Raw genomic sequence first — 15717 nt, forward strand, 5'->3', positions numbered from 1 at the left:
CAGTGATAGTATTATTAGGTAAGACATATCCGTCTATTCATGCTCATTTCTTTCACCTTATTATTCTTCTCATTACTGGTTTTATCAGCAAATCCTCTTTTTAAGACGTGGTTTCATTTACATTTTTCATTTTTTTCTGTATAATCAGTTTCTCCAATTCTTGCAATTCTTTATGTTTCTCTTGAATTAGTTGTTGAATATCGTTAGCTGAATTCTCCATCATTTTTGTTTCTTGCTCTTGTATTTGTTTCTCTAGCGTAACTTTCATCTCTTGAAGTTTCAAATACTGCTTAGACATTTCTTGTTGTGTTAGATTAGATTTAGAACCAGGCCACAAGTTGTTAATCTCGTTTAATATATTTATAACCGTTTCCATTGGAATGTTATCTTCAATGATTACACTTCCTTGGAACAAAGAGATTAATAACCTTTTGGCATTTTCGTCATTTGAAAATCTGGACAATAATTGAGAATATTGGCTTCTTGTAGTATTATTTGTATTAGGATTATACAACTTTCTTAAATTGTCAATCTCTACAGAATTAGATAATTCTAACCGTTGTTGTTCTAGGTAAAAATTTTTTGGGATTTGTATAACCGGTATAGGCTCTAGGATACGCAAGTTCCTGTTTTTCCTTTGTCTTGATTCCCTTTCAGATAAATAATCAAATATACCCTCTTTGCTATCCTTTCTTTTCACCACACCTTTATCAATTCTAAACATGGAAGATTCACGATCCTTAGTATCTCTTAATATCTTTGTAAAATCAATAACACTATCAGTAGTCAAATGTTTAACAATTGCATTATGAAAGATACCTGGCGGTTTAAAATATTGTGCTGATAAACCATCTGCAGCTTTGTTAATATCGTCTAATAATGCATGTAGTGATTGATCCATTATTAACAAACAGAATAAAGTTAAACAAAAAGAAAACAAAAATTCTCTTTTAATGTACTCTTCAAATACCTTTGTTCTTGTTGTGAAGAAAAGATTGATATTATATACACCAAATTACTTTTATTCCTATGAAGGCTTGGTGTTGCTTCACCTTCTTTTTCTTTTCTTTGTTTACCATAACTATCTCACAGTTGCACTAATCTTTTTTTTTTTCTACTTATCATTTTTTTTTCTTATCTCCCAAGAAAAACAAACAAGATATAGAATTTTTTGTTTACTACGAAATTTATGCCTTCATTTTATCAAATAAACATAGAGTGATCTTAATCTTTGTCATTAATACATTCTTAAGTATACATATATATAGCGATATATCTACAAACATACTCTTATATATATACATATATATTGAACAAAGTAGAAAATAAAGAGAGTTGAAAAAAGTTAGATCTATGTTTTACGCCAAGAAACATAAACTTCATCAGTTCTAAATTTTTGAAGCACTACAGTTTCAGAAAGATCCTTTATTATGTCACCCATTCGAAACTGTAGAAGACCAGCTTGAGCAATCATAGCACCGTTATCGATACAAAATCTTTCATCTGTGGCATACACCTCTCCATTGGCTCTATCATGACACATTTGTGCCATCATTTCTTGTAATCTTAAATTACAACCAACACCGCCTACAATTAGTACATGTGAAGAATTAACATGGGCCATGGCACGTTCTGTAATTTCTATTAACATAGCAAATAAATTTTCTTGCAAAGAATAACACAAATCCTCTACTGTTACTTTTTGTTCACCAGTCTTTGGATCAAATAAAAGTTTATTTTTTTTGTTGCCTTTGAAAAGATCTTTTGCTAATGAGTCAATATAAGCCAAAATACCACTCATCGACAAATCCATCCCCTTCACTGTGTAAGGTAATTCAACCAACTCATTTTTATTCTTACATTTCTTAGCTAGTTGCTCGATATTGTAGCCAGGAGATGGTGAATTTGATATCTTCAAAGTTCTTGCAAAACGGTCAAGACAATTCCCAACTGCAACATCTAAAGTTTCCCCAAAGATTCGATATCTATTTTCTGAATATGCAATCACTTGGGTATTACCTCCACTTACATATAATACCACAGGATTGGATGCACCGGTTATTTCTCTACCCATCTCGATATGCCCAATACAATGATTGACCCCGACTAAAGGCACATCCCATAGTAAAGAACAAGTTCTAGCTACCACAGCTACAGAATGTAATGGGGCGCCCATTCCTGGTCCCTTGGTGAAACAAATCACATCAACATCATTTCTTGGATCAGTCAATCTAGCTTGTTTCAAAGCCTGTTTGATTAGTCGTACACACCAATTACGATGATGTCTTGCAGTGTCTCTTGGTAAGAAACCCTCACCTGGAGGTGTTACATACGTGTCTCTTATATTAGCTAAAATCTCCGACTGACATTTGTGCGAATTGTCACCTTCTAAAAGAGTCGGAAGGACTGGTTGTTTGATTATACCTACACCAAGTTTATTTGCAGAGCCTTCTAATCCAATAGCTATATAATAACCACGATTGTTTTTTGTTGGAATAGAGTTTAAATTGACCATAATCTATATATTATTCTTAATCTTAATCTTATTCTTTTTGTTATTATTGTTATTAACAATATACTGTTGTCTACTTAAAAATTCTGATTAGAGAGAGGAAGGTACAACAATAACAATATTATCTAAAGTGTTTTGAGATACTCATAGCTATTCCTCTTTTGTGTTTTTCTCTAGTTTATTTCTTTGTCTAGAGAATTGTTTATTTGAATTTCTCTTTATTTTTTTTTACAATAGTTATAAAAAAAAAACCAAAAAAAAAATTAATAAGAAAAAAAAAATTTCTTTTAAGATATTGACATAGATAGTCCTTCTCCTTAACAGTTAGATAAAAAAGAAAATGACTAAAACTGTTATAATTAGTGATATCACAAGAGCAAAAGTCAGACCATTACCAAAAACCACCGGTAAATTAGTACTTTTGAAGATGCCATACAAATTGGCTAGTTTATTTTTAACATATATATCAGTTTATCAAAATCCTTTGGAACTGCTATTTGGTTGCACTAATTCATCTGTAGTTTAATTAAGATGTGTCCTATTTTTTTAATTATGTCTATGAACAGTATAGAATTTTAAGATGGTAAAAACTCCTATCAATTTACTTTTTTCTTTTCTTTTCTTTTTATTTTTTAACTAATTTCGTCACTTAAAGCTTCATGTTAAAACTTTCGCAAAAGAAAAGATACAGAGAAATAGCATAAATATGTTGTCAAGAACCTAAAATCTTCTTGTATAAGAAATGAACAGAACAACAGTAATAATAATGAAAAACAAAAAGGAAAAAAGAAAAGAAAAGAAAAAACACAAGTTTGTTTCAGCTAGAGGAATATGGTAAATTACAACAATTATGATCCTTAATTATAACACTACTTTTTGTCTAGTTTTAACTAATCAAGAGCAAAAAAAAAATAAAATAAAATTGCATATAAAGTGGATCAATAATCAAAATGAAAAAAGAAAGAAAGAAAAGAAAAAACCGGAATTACTGACATCTTTGTCCTTATGTATATTATACCTTCTTGTTAAAACCACATTGGTGGGGCTCATCGATTTCTGTTACATCCTGCTCAAAGAAAAATGAATAAAGAGAAAGAAAAAAAGAAACAAAATACAAATGAGGAAAGCTTTTTTGAAAAGAACTATTGTTATTTACTTCTCATGACACTAGATGGAAACCTTAAAATGGAATAAGGTGAAATAAGATTGAAATTCTCAACTTCAAAGCAATAACTTTTCCTAAAACGGCAATAATAATTTCAACAACTATAGTTGTTGAAAAATGAATATGGGATTATGCAGTGTTGGGTGTCTGGATGTCCGGTATAGTATTCTGTCGTATTATATTATTACCTTTTTAGGAAAACAAATTGGCTCGAGACTTTCTTTACCCAATCGGGAATTATTGTCGATTGGGTAATCTGTCAACAAACAAAAGAGTTTTTTTTTTCTTTCTTATATTGTATTTCATTTCAAACATTGAGAAGGAAAAAAAAAAATACAAAAAAAAAATGGATCAAGACAGCAAGGCGTAGGAAAGGTATAAATATATGCAACATAATCGAGGTTAGAAAGAGATCAATGTTGTGGTTCATGAATTTTCTGTTTCGAGGAGCAACTAGTGGCCTGCTCTTTTCGTGCAACCTTTTTAGTCCAGTATGTTTCCCCACAGGCGTCATTTAATTTTGTATTGCTTTACTGCGTTTTCTTAGTCTTGTAGCATGCTCTTTCCTTCGCTTTTTTTCTCTCTTCCACTGAAACTTGTTTGTAACAACCCTCGTTTTCGGTATTGTCATTGTATACTTCTCAAATTTGACATCCGTTTTATAATGTCGCCTAGATTTATTTTTATCTAAAATAATTTCCTTTTTTAGCAAAATTTAGATCTATTCTTACTTTTTTTCTCCTCTCCTCATTCTTTTTGTTTATATTTAAATCAAAATTAAAAGTTTTAATACTTTCCTTGCAACTTGTATTCTCTTTTTTCTTCTTTTTTCTAAAGAAACATAATATAAATACTCTTTTTTCTATTCTTCATTATCGAAATACTATATCAATCAAGAAAAAACTACTGCATAACAAGCAAAAATCCAAAAAAAAAATACTAAGTCACTCTTTTAATAAATAAAAAGTTAACACTATTTAATCTTTTTTTTTCATTTCATTCCCAACAAAGGTACCAGTCTGTACTCTCTACACTCATTTATTTAAACTGTTTTATTTCTTCTATTTAACTATAGTCGTTCCTTAATTTATCATTATTGATTTTTGGTTTTAACTTATCACTTTCCATTCATTTAATTTAGTCTATCTTTTCATAAAATTATTTACTATTATTATCATAATGAAGTTATCAAACTTATTGTCATTATCTACTTTAACTTTTGCATCTGCAGCTCCTGCTTTACACCATACTGATCGTCACAATCGTCAGGAAAAACGAGCTGTAGTTACTGTCACTGAATTAGTCGACGAGGCTGGTCAAATTGTTGCTCCTACGACTCCTATCGAAACTACTACACCAGTTTCTCCTGCTACTGCAACTACTACAACTCTGGTAGGTACTAGCACCGCTACCTCTTCCGGTGTTTCTGTTATCAGTGGCGATTTGAAAGATTATGAGAATCCAACAGAAGAATTTAAAGATGGTACCATTAAGTGTTCTGAATTCCCATCTGGTCAAGGTGTGATCCCTGTTGACTGGATCGGTTTTGGTGGTTGGACCTCTGTGATGGCTTTAGACGGTTCTACTTCCACTGAATGTAAAGATGGGTTCTACTGTTCCTATGCTTGTCAACCGGGTATGTCTAAGACCCAATGGCCATCTGAGCAACCATCTGATGGAAGATCAGTCGGTGGTTTATACTGTAAGGATGGTTACTTATACCGTTCCAACACTGATACCCCTTATTTGTGTGAATGGGGCCATAACTCTACTATCGTTGTCAACAAAGTCGACAAAGATATCGCTATGTGTAGAACAGACTATCCAGGTTCTGAAAACATGAATGTTCCAACTTTAGTTGGTGCTGGTTCTTCCAATGTCATCTCTGTGGTTGATGAAGATTCTTATTACAAATGGAATGGCCAAAAGACATCCACTCAATATTATGTCAACAACGCTGGTGTCTCTGTAGAAGATGGATGTATTTGGGGTGAAGAAGGTTTCGGTGTGGGTAACTGGGCTCCAGTGGTTCTTGGTGCAGGTTACACTAACGGTCTTACTTATTTATCTATCATTCCAAACCCAAATAACAAAACTCCACCAAATTTCAACGTCAAGATTGTGGCTAATGAAGGTGGTGCAATTGCTGGAGAATGTTACTATGAAAATGGTAATTACAATGAAAATGGTTCTGATGGTTGTACTGTCACTGTTACCTCTGGTACTGCAAGCTTTATTTTCTATTAAGAAACAGCATATCATGGAAAAAAAATGAATGAGGACAGTATATATATATACACATATATGTGTCTTACCTCTGCATTATTTTTTTTTTTTCATCTGTCATTATTGTCATTTTTATCACTTTTTTGTCATTTTTAAAATTTTAATTGTTATACCCATTATGGGGCCATAATATGTCCCCTTCGTTCGTTTTCAATATATATATATATATTGTATGATTATGTATTATCATTTTTTTAATCTTCATAATATTATCACAACATTTAGTGTTACTTTATTTATTAAATATCTATATCTCTATATGTATTATAAAATTATTTTTCAAATAAACAAGATTCTAATCGTATATTGTACCATTAAGAAACCGTAAAACATTCGCTAATAGGTAAAACAAAATTTTAAATATGATAACTCAAAAATAAAAGAAAGTTGTAAATAAAACTTTCTACTTCTCTTTGCTACCTTACTTAAGCTATTACATCTCCATGCTGAGATTCCTCTTCTGGTGGACATATAAAGGCACCAGCCAAAGCCAACGATGGCTCGTCAATGTTATGGTGAGCATAAGATAAAACACCAATACCACCAGCATCTAACAAGAACTTTGGATTATCAATCAAATATCTGTATTTTTCTAGAGCCACATAAGGAATAGTACTATCTTCATAAGATTTTGGATTGCTTTTTTCCTTTTCAGTTTCCACTAATTTCTCCTCACCAAGTTTAAACCAAAGTGCAGCAAAATAACGTAGCGCATGACCATGTGCAAAGACTAAAATATCCGATGGTCTATTCTCTGATTGGTGTAATCTGTGTAAGTTTTGGATTCTAGCAATGACACGAGATAATCTAAGACCGATCTCTTGAGTGGATTCACCATTTTCACAACCATCTCTCCAAATGTTCCAAGGTTTATCTTGATCTAGACCACGGGATTTCCTTAATTTGACAATTTCATGAGTTAATAATCCTTCATAGTCACCATATTCCCATTCTCGCAAGTCATCATCAACAACAATACGGATGTGTTTTTTTTGTTCTTCGCTCAATGAACTTAAAACAAGGTCAACTGTCTCACGGGCACGTGTTCTTGGAGAAGTGAACACATAAGTAATATGAGATGGATCAATGAATTTGTTGTTTTGGAAAATGGATTCACCAGTTCTCTTCATTTGTCCAACACCATATGGAGTTAATGGCAAGTCAGTTAATCCTGTGTACTGGCCAGATTTGGACCATTCAGTTTGACCATGTCTAATGATAATACATCTTGGAGTTGGAGCCTTCATTTTGTTGTATGGCTTTATGTCTACCTGCTCTAAGGATTTTCCAATCTAGTTTATATTTTTGGTGGAATAGAACAAATTCAATTTGGTGAAAAAACCAACTCAGTTTAGCCCGAACGACCAAAAACAAAACAGAAAATCATTTGTTAATAAACTAAAATAAATAGTCATTTTTATATTTATTTGTTTGTCTGTTTATTTATATTTTTCAGAGTCTCACTAAAGTCAGATTTCTCGAGGAAAATAGTCATTGAAAATTCGCAAAAAAAGTAAAAAAAATGACCAAAAAAAATTTCAAACTTTCATCAAGAAATGGAGATAAGCTCGGAGGTAACAAGTGCAATCGTAATAAATGGGTAAAGCATTAATTAATCAATCTTTTCCTACTTATTTGGAAAATGCCTAAGATGCTAAAACATGACCATATCAAGAAATTATAGATTAGATGTGGTTTAGACTATTCAGAAAATAAAAGACAAGTAGTGGTGATACAGGAAGAAAATAAAACAGGCAATATTGGATACTTCTAAAACAAGGCATTTGAAAAGATATAATACATTATATAAACTATTACTATTATTAGCATTACTAATTTTTGTGTCAGGTTAATCAACAAACTTAGACTAACTTTAACCGTCTTGAACTTTACTCCACTTATCTTTTTTTAATCAAAGTTTCACATACATATATATATACAGTTTTATCACTGGTGATCGCTATTTTTTTCTAGTGTCAGTATTTCCTCTAAATATGCAAAATAATGAACAGGTAAAGAAATTCTTATTAGCATTGATTGTGATTTTACTTTTTTTGATTTGCCATCAATCTAATACCATACCTTTGAGTTATAATAATGATTATAAAACTAATTATAATGGTAACCAAATAATTGATCCATTTCACATTAATAGTTATATCATGTATCAGCATAAATCTAAAATTATTAAAATACCGAATAATGATGCATCTTTATCTCCACCTTATTTAGATAAAATCAATAAATATTGGTACATAGGTGGATCTACTCAGATAAAAAATGATCGGAGTATAAAATTGACTTCTAAAAATATCCCACATACTCATGGTTCTATAATATCAAATGGAATAGGAGATAATGCAATAAATGATTTTGAGATTGAATTTGTTTTTAAATTATCATATGCAGAAAATAGTTTGGGAAAAGTAGGTGATGGCATCAGTTTTATTCTCACATCACAAAATGGATTTTTGTTAAAAGATTTAACTTCTTCCTTTGCTCGTAGACAATATATAATTAATTCAGGTGGTGTTTTACCTAACGATATTTCAATGATGGGATTTCCTAAAAATTTACCTGGATTATCACTTGTGTTAGATACATTTGCTAACGATTCAAAAAATAAGGAATATGTTCCTTTCTTAGATATTTTTCTTAATTCTAATCCACAAGAAGATTTTTATGACATTGATTCAGATGGTTCAAAAAGTACCGTTCGAAGATTGAATAAAGATCATATTAAATTGAGAAAAAATGTGCTTCAAGGAGATATGATTTGTTTAAGGATTATTTACATTGAGTCAATATCTTTTCTGAAAATCGATATTCGATATGAAAATGTGGGTAATTATTGGATTGAATTATTTTCAAATAATAATTTGCCAGACACAGAAACACAACTAATATTTTTACCTAAAAATGAAAAAACAGGACAAAGATTTATTGGAATGGGTGCATTGAATGGTGACTTGACTGAAACTGTGGAACTATTTCGTATTAAAACAAATGAATTTCATTGGGATAATGATATAAATCAAGAGGATTTATACGATTTCAATCACTATAAAGAATGGGAAAATTTTTTATTAAAAGAATTCCATGAACAAATAACAAATGAAAAAGATTCTTTTACTCGCTGGAAAATGATTAACTCGCAGCCAATATATGAGAATCACTTACAAGAAACAAGTAAATTGATGAATCTCAAACCGTTATCTCATACTAAACTATATTGTCAAAAGGATTCAAAATATGATTCTTCATTATGGAAATTCCTTCAATCAATATTTAAATGGATGGCTATTGTTTTCATTATGATAACATTATATTTGTTTTCAATCTATGTCAGAGTTAGTAAAAAACACTGGAAGAAAATACAATCTAAGAAATTCAAAAAATCGTTAAAAGGTTCTTTGTTACCAATATAATATCTTGAAGGGCAACAAAACATAACTTGTTCTTTAAATATGATTAATGTATTTAGAGTAGATATGAAGTGCATGTTCACATACACGCATTTATATGCACTCATATACACACATATATATAGATTTATATGTAAATAATTAATTATGCATATTCGTATATTTCCACACTATGAACTATGAGGTATTGAAGACTCTGGATTACTTGTCGGTCTTGCTCTATCAATTATACTTGCAGGGGGGATTGCCATAACACTGGAATTTGTTTCCATAGTTTTTATTGACATAATAGTGGGTCTAGTTGATTGAATTGAATTAATATCTGAAAACATTGAAGGCGATCTCACAGATGCTGAATAAAATGAAATCATGGGAATCATCGAGGAAATATCATTATTACTAGTATTATTAGTATTAGCATTAGTAGTGTTATTGTTAATTGTTGTTATATTCTCAGTTTTACATCTTTCTGGTTCATTATCCCATTGTAATTTCTTTATTGAATTGGTCATTGTAGTCAAAGTATCATTTGATATTGATTCAACAGTATTAATGTTTAAATCATCCTTATGAAAAATTGGTTTAATCGATAAATTTGTAGTTGTAGTGTATACGTCTGAACTCCCTAAATCACTATCTATATTATTATCATAATTTCTGTTATTTTTTTCTACATCTCGACTATTCTTATCGAGTCGAACATCCAAAGGGTTGTTTTCAATACCTTTGCTAAATCGAGAATTATTTTTAGATTTTTGAAGAGTTGTACCATTTCGAAGTTCATTTTTGGAACCATAACCACTATTATTCATTACAGGAGAAGAAGAGGAGGAGGTGTTATTAGTGTTAGTTGATAAGATAATCTTTCTCATCCAGAAGGATAATTTGTTTTTCTTCCCACTACTATTAGTTTTCGTATTCATTTGTTTTACATTATCCTCATTATTACTATTATGACTAATATTATTTATAATGTTATTATTTATAAGTTTATTTCTAGGACTCATTATACCCCTATGGTTATTAATCTATATTTTATTTTCTACAGGGAACAATTTAAATGAAAAAGTCTTTGTTTTTAAATATTTTTAATTTATTCAAAAAATTTCAACCACTTATCTTTAATCAAAAGTATTATTATTATCGAATATAATTGTATAATGTGTAAAGCTCTATATATATATATATGTTATTTTATTTTGTATTATTTTATTTTACTTTTTTTTGATTTATATTTCTAAGAAATTTATAAAAATAGAAGTGAAACGTTATATTGAAGAAAAATAAACAAATAAACAAATATCCAACAAATGTAAATTTTTCATTAGACAAATAGGTAGGTATATAGATTTTCTTATGTACTTGAATCTGTACAAGTATATATATAGAGAGTGTGTATGTGTATGTGTGTAAAAAAGAAGTTAAAAAATTGAAACAATAATACAAAACAATGATATCCTATTAAAAGGATATAAATTTATCTCAATCTTTTGTTGTAGAGATTTCGACTTTGTTTTTATGGGTAAATTTATTTAATTTTTCAATAGTCTCATTGCCGATGTCCAAACCAGTAGAATAAATAGTCTTGGGTATAGATTTATCATTTTCTTTCAGTTTTGCCTCGTATTTATCAGATACAGTTTTATAAGTTTCCTTTGCTTGGTCTACAGTCGGTTTTATGTATAAATCAAAGTGTTTCTTAATATTATCTTTCGTTGGTTCTAATATATCGTTGTGCACTTTGTTTTGAATATCTTTAGACAAATTTAGGGTAGTAGAAGTTAATTCAGTTAGGTGTGGTAAAGTGTTGTTACTATTAATTGTATTATCGGATGAAAAGGATGTAGCTGGTGGCTTAGTATTATAAGATAGGTTCAATGGCTTCATAACTAATTCTTTAAGGATATGGTTTGAACAATTAGCCAAATAATCAATAAAAAACCATAAAATCCAAATACCAAAAGTTCCATTCTTTTTATTATTTAACGTGTCAATAAAATTATCGATACCTTTATTAAAGATCAAAATAGCTAACAAATTATCTAATTTAGTTAAAAAAGTCAATATTTTTTGGAATATATTTTGTATAAAATTATTTGATTGTAAAAAATTGTTTGATTTCCAAATATTTTCAGAAATAACTAAAGTTTGATTATACAATTTTTTAAATAAGGGTAAATTATTCAATCTATTTAGAGTGTCTTTAACTATTGGATATTTACTAATTTCATTTAAAGTAGCAGAATGATGTTTCTTATCAGTATTCTGGACAGCGTTATAAGTATTTGATGAAGTCATGGAATATTGAAATTCGGGATTGATAATAGGAACAGTACCGACAGAACCATTAGTAGGAGGTTCAGTATTCGTATTAATTTTGTTTTTAATAGTATTGCTGTTATGGCTGTGGGTTTTCTTCGACATAACTAAATATTAGATATAAATATAAATATAATGTCAAATAAAGAACAAACTAGGTAATAATAGTAAAAGAATGTCCTGCTACGTCACTCTGTTAGAAGAAAGAAGTTAAAGGTGCAATGATTAAAAAAAGCAAGGAAAAAAAAATTAAAATAAAACGACAAGATAAAAGAAAAAAAAGAATTAAATTAAAAAAGATGCTTTTATTTATAATATTTATTAGATGATTGGAAACAATGAGATATATGAAATATGGAATTGACAACAAGATTTTTTAAAATAATTTGATCCCCCCTCCCCCGCCCCGCCCCCTCTTTTCATCTTGGAACGCCTGGTTGTAATGTTTTTAATTACTTTTTATTTTTGGTCAAAGTAAACAATTGCTAGTTATACTATTAAATACCATTCATATACCAATATTTGCTTATTTATTCTACTTATTTATTTTAATTATCTATATGTTGATAATGATAGCCAGTTGTTGTTCAGATTTTGTCTAAAAATATTCTGCATTCGAGGGAAGAGATGACAAGAACAGAACAAATAAACATCTCTTTTATTCTTTATCACACAAATCATTAGGGACATTATTATTATTATTATTATTATTATTATTATTATTATTATTATTATTTTGTGTTTCACTATCTCTATCAGCTTTTTTATTGTAATATGAACAAATAAAATAGGCAACCATAAATGCCACACAATGAAAGATTATTGTAAATAATCTATTATATTATTTTATATTACATCTTTTGTTTTGTAAAGTAAATGATCAATTATTTTTCTCCCTCCGTTTTTTTTTTTTTTTTATTTTGTTTTATATTTTTGCAACAGCTTTCGTTTTTCTTTATTGTTTATTATTTTTAGCAGAATCTTCCACTGCCCTAATTATTACCCCTTTTGGATGGTCTAGTGTTACAATAGAACTATGCTATACACTCGGGGTTAATTAAAGAATGTCCCGAATATGCTAAATGTCCTGAGAATCCTTAGTAATAAGCAATCTTTTTAAAAATAATAAATTGAAATAATGTTAATATACTATATTTTCCATGATATGGAAAGGCAATAAAAAACCATTAAAACCAGAAAAGTACAAAAAAAAAAGTTTTTTTACCAATTAATAAGAAAGTAGTATCAATTAGGAAAATCACTTTCTAAATAATAATAATTAGTATTAATAATATATATAGCGTATCTATTTATTGCTTTGTAATTTCCTATTGTGCCACCTTCTTAAAAAAATAATATATTCTGCCCATTTTTAAAATAAATTGTAATCCTCTATGATTGTTTACATTCTGGAGCTTCTTGACCTGCTTTTCCAGTAGATGTTTGTGCAAAATCATCCGACTCATCATCATCATCGTTGTCATCTCCTTCTTGTTCATCTTCATCATATTCGTCATAATCTTCTTCATCTTCTACGCCTTCATCATATTCGAATTCTAAAGCAGTACCAGTAAACCAATCTACAGCCCTTGGGATCAATTTATCCTTCAATTGTTCACCAATAGAATAATCCAATGCCAATCTTGCTTCTAAATCGCTATCTTCATCCTCATCCTCATCATTGGTACCGTTGGCATTAATATTCATCTTTGGTGGATCAAAGAAGTTGAAAAAGGATTCAATTGGTGTTAATTTCTCAATAGTACGAACTTGTTTTGTTGTCTTATTTCTTTGCTTTCTCATTTCTACCTCAACAGTAACATTAGATGCATTATTGGTCCAATTAATGACATCACCTTCCGCATGGTCATATATGAAATCACCAGAATAGCCCAACTCACTTTGGTAATAATAAGTCTTGACTAAATATTCATTTGTGAAAAATGGATTTTCCTTAGTATTGAATTTAAAGATTAATTTAAATCCTGGTTTTCCCTCAGTTAGATATTCAATTCTAATATCTTCCAAATAATTTAATACTTCTGCATCACGATCTGTAATTGTCTCATTAACAATAGGCAAGTTTTCTAATGCTGTTAACCAAAATGCAGGAATACCTTTAACAGTATCCTTAGATTCATTATCACTCTTATTATCCTTATAGTTATCCGAAGATATTTCTATTCTGTCTTCATTTTCCTGTCCAATCATGATTTGCTCCTTTGTTGGTTCTTTCAAACCATTAACAATTTCAAACCTCTTTTCGTACAAAGGTTTATAAAGGTTTAAATATTTATTCTCCAGTTCAAACATTTCAATCTGAAACTGTTTCTCTAAATCATATAAATCAACTTGCAAACTTTTTAAACCTAGGATCCTTTCCTTAACAGAATTCGACAAATTGTCCAAATATCCACTGTCTGTGCCAATCAAATCACCTAGCTTGTCTTGAATAGATTGAAATAAAAGACTAGAAACATTTGGATCATTTAATGGATTTCCCTCTTTAATTGCATGTCTCTTCTCTTCCAAACTAACATTTTCTAACGCGCTTTGCAAATCTTCTTCACTAATTGTGGTTGGAATATCATTATTGCTTTTAACTGGATTTCCATTTCTCAAATAACTGTTATTTAAAACACTAGCAGGGGTATTGTGTGGGGTTGGTGCATTATCTATTTTCATAGATGATTTTGGTTTGGTATTGGTCTTAATTGGTGATGTCATGACTTTTTTAAAACACGTATTTGTATGATGTGCTTATATCACGTTGATTATATATGTATTTTCAGTAACTCTCCACTAGTATACAATATTGTATTTTAAAAACAATTAGGAAGATGGTTTCAAGCCAATTCAAACTGAACGAACAATGTATCATTATTAGAATTTTATACTTTCTTTCATTAAAACTTTCCCAAGAAAGATAGAAAAAAAAAAATTTTCTTTTTCCTAATCCGGATAAAAAGAGGGTAAATTATATACTACTTATATAGAGTTTCTTTCATTTTAATTTTTTTCTTTTTCTTTTAGTGACTTCAAAGAGAGCTGTGGAGAATCTTTTTGGTATTTTTTATAATGCAGCAGTGCATCTCAGCGGTTAGAGGATTATTGTTATATACCACTCTCTTCGAAGACATCAGACCCATTTGATCCAGTTACACACTCATACTTCAATGGGATTATATTATCACTTTTGCAAATAAGGTATATCGATAGAGGTATGTATTAAAAGAATATAAAAAAGAAATGAACATGGATATATACATGTATATATATTATGAATACATGGAGAGCCAAATATATTATTAGATTACGTAAAGGACAATACTTTTGAAGATTGGATCTTTTTGTTTTTAGCCTTCAATTACTTTTAAATACTTGTTTCCTTTTGGGAAAGTGTGGTTTAAAGCCTAGATTCTACATCCTTAGCAGCCTCTAAATTTTTTAAATATTCTTTAACAGATATGATGCTATTTCCCAATCGTTGTCTTTCCCAGTCAACCCATAATGAATTTTTTGGGTTCCAAATACCTCTCTTTATGCTGTCTTTTAATGACAATCCATATATAGAGTCAAATGATGGTAAATTCATTACTGTATCCAAGGACTTAATTTGTTGTCCCAAAATGCCATCTGTGTCAAATTGATTCATATATTTTAATTGGTCTTGAGTTGGGAAACGTGTCGATATTTCTACTGTGAATTTATTCGAGGTATCACTCTTTAAATACTCTAGTATCTTAGAACCAACTTTATTAACTTCTAAGTCATGGGCAAATAGTGTTACTATCCGTGTTTGTTTCTGCAAAGTTCTAAACATCGACATGATTTTTATATTCGTTTTACCAGCTCTGTGTAAAGAAGATTAGTATGCTTAATTCAATAATTATCTAAACCAACCCCTTAGTTGGGGTTGCGGAGATCCTGTGTTTTTTTTATATATATTAATGAAAACAGCATTCCTTCTGTTTTATATATCGTTCTAATTTTTATTTTTATCAATTTCT

At 29.6% G+C, this 15717-nt stretch overlaps 9 protein-coding genes across 9 annotated transcripts; 2 read left to right on the forward strand and 7 right to left on the reverse strand.

Moving 5' to 3' along the window:
- Positions 1-100: 100 nt before the first annotated feature.
- Positions 101-901, reverse strand: SPC34 (Spc34p; the record flags this gene model as incomplete). The annotated part of the gene is made up of 1 exon (XM_064860914.1): positions 101-901. One exon carries the CDS (start codon positions 899-901, stop codon positions 101-103), a length of 801 nt encoding a protein of 266 aa, XP_064717931.1.
- Positions 902-1351: 450 nt separating this feature from the next.
- On the reverse strand, positions 1352-2515 carry KAE1 (tRNA N6-adenosine threonylcarbamoyltransferase; the record flags this gene model as incomplete). Its single annotated transcript, XM_064860915.1, has 1 exon — positions 1352-2515. The coding sequence occupies one exon, from the start codon at positions 2513-2515 to the stop codon at positions 1352-1354; it is 1164 nt and encodes a 387-aa protein (XP_064717932.1).
- A 2341-nt stretch (positions 2516-4856) lies between these two features.
- On the forward strand, positions 4857-5924 carry UTH1 (SUN family protein UTH1; the record flags this gene model as incomplete). The annotated part of the gene is made up of 1 exon (XM_064860916.1): positions 4857-5924. One exon carries the CDS (start codon positions 4857-4859, stop codon positions 5922-5924), a length of 1068 nt encoding a protein of 355 aa, XP_064717933.1.
- Positions 5925-6388: 464 nt separating this feature from the next.
- Positions 6389-7210, reverse strand: SHB17 (sedoheptulose-bisphosphatase; the record flags this gene model as incomplete). Its single annotated transcript, XM_064860917.1, has 1 exon — positions 6389-7210. One exon carries the CDS (start codon positions 7208-7210, stop codon positions 6389-6391), a length of 822 nt encoding a protein of 273 aa, XP_064717934.1.
- A 747-nt stretch (positions 7211-7957) lies between these two features.
- Positions 7958-9391, forward strand: UIP5 (Uip5p; the record flags this gene model as incomplete). The annotated part of the gene is made up of 1 exon (XM_064860918.1): positions 7958-9391. The coding sequence occupies one exon, from the start codon at positions 7958-7960 to the stop codon at positions 9389-9391; it is 1434 nt and encodes a 477-aa protein (XP_064717935.1).
- A 167-nt stretch (positions 9392-9558) lies between these two features.
- PWA37_004431 (uncharacterized protein) lies at positions 9559-10395 on the reverse strand (the record flags this gene model as incomplete). Its single annotated transcript, XM_064860919.1, has 1 exon — positions 9559-10395. The coding sequence occupies one exon, from the start codon at positions 10393-10395 to the stop codon at positions 9559-9561; it is 837 nt and encodes a 278-aa protein (XP_064717936.1).
- Positions 10396-10870: 475 nt separating this feature from the next.
- Positions 10871-11812, reverse strand: PLN1 (Pln1p; the record flags this gene model as incomplete). The annotated part of the gene is made up of 1 exon (XM_064860920.1): positions 10871-11812. The coding sequence occupies one exon, from the start codon at positions 11810-11812 to the stop codon at positions 10871-10873; it is 942 nt and encodes a 313-aa protein (XP_064717937.1).
- Positions 11813-13099: 1287 nt separating this feature from the next.
- Positions 13100-14434, reverse strand: NAP1 (histone chaperone NAP1; the record flags this gene model as incomplete). The annotated part of the gene is made up of 1 exon (XM_064860921.1): positions 13100-14434. One exon carries the CDS (start codon positions 14432-14434, stop codon positions 13100-13102), a length of 1335 nt encoding a protein of 444 aa, XP_064717938.1.
- A 679-nt stretch (positions 14435-15113) lies between these two features.
- On the reverse strand, positions 15114-15536 carry FMP46 (putative redox protein; the record flags this gene model as incomplete). The annotated part of the gene is made up of 1 exon (XM_064860922.1): positions 15114-15536. One exon carries the CDS (start codon positions 15534-15536, stop codon positions 15114-15116), a length of 423 nt encoding a protein of 140 aa, XP_064717939.1.
- Between the last annotated feature and the right edge of the window lie 181 nt (positions 15537-15717).

Source organism: Arxiozyma heterogenica, assembly GCF_036370985.1.
Source record: "Arxiozyma heterogenica strain weizmannii chromosome Unknown scaffold_5, whole genome shotgun sequence".
In the NCBI taxonomy this organism is placed as follows: domain Eukaryota; kingdom Fungi; phylum Ascomycota; class Saccharomycetes; order Saccharomycetales; family Saccharomycetaceae; genus Arxiozyma; species Arxiozyma heterogenica.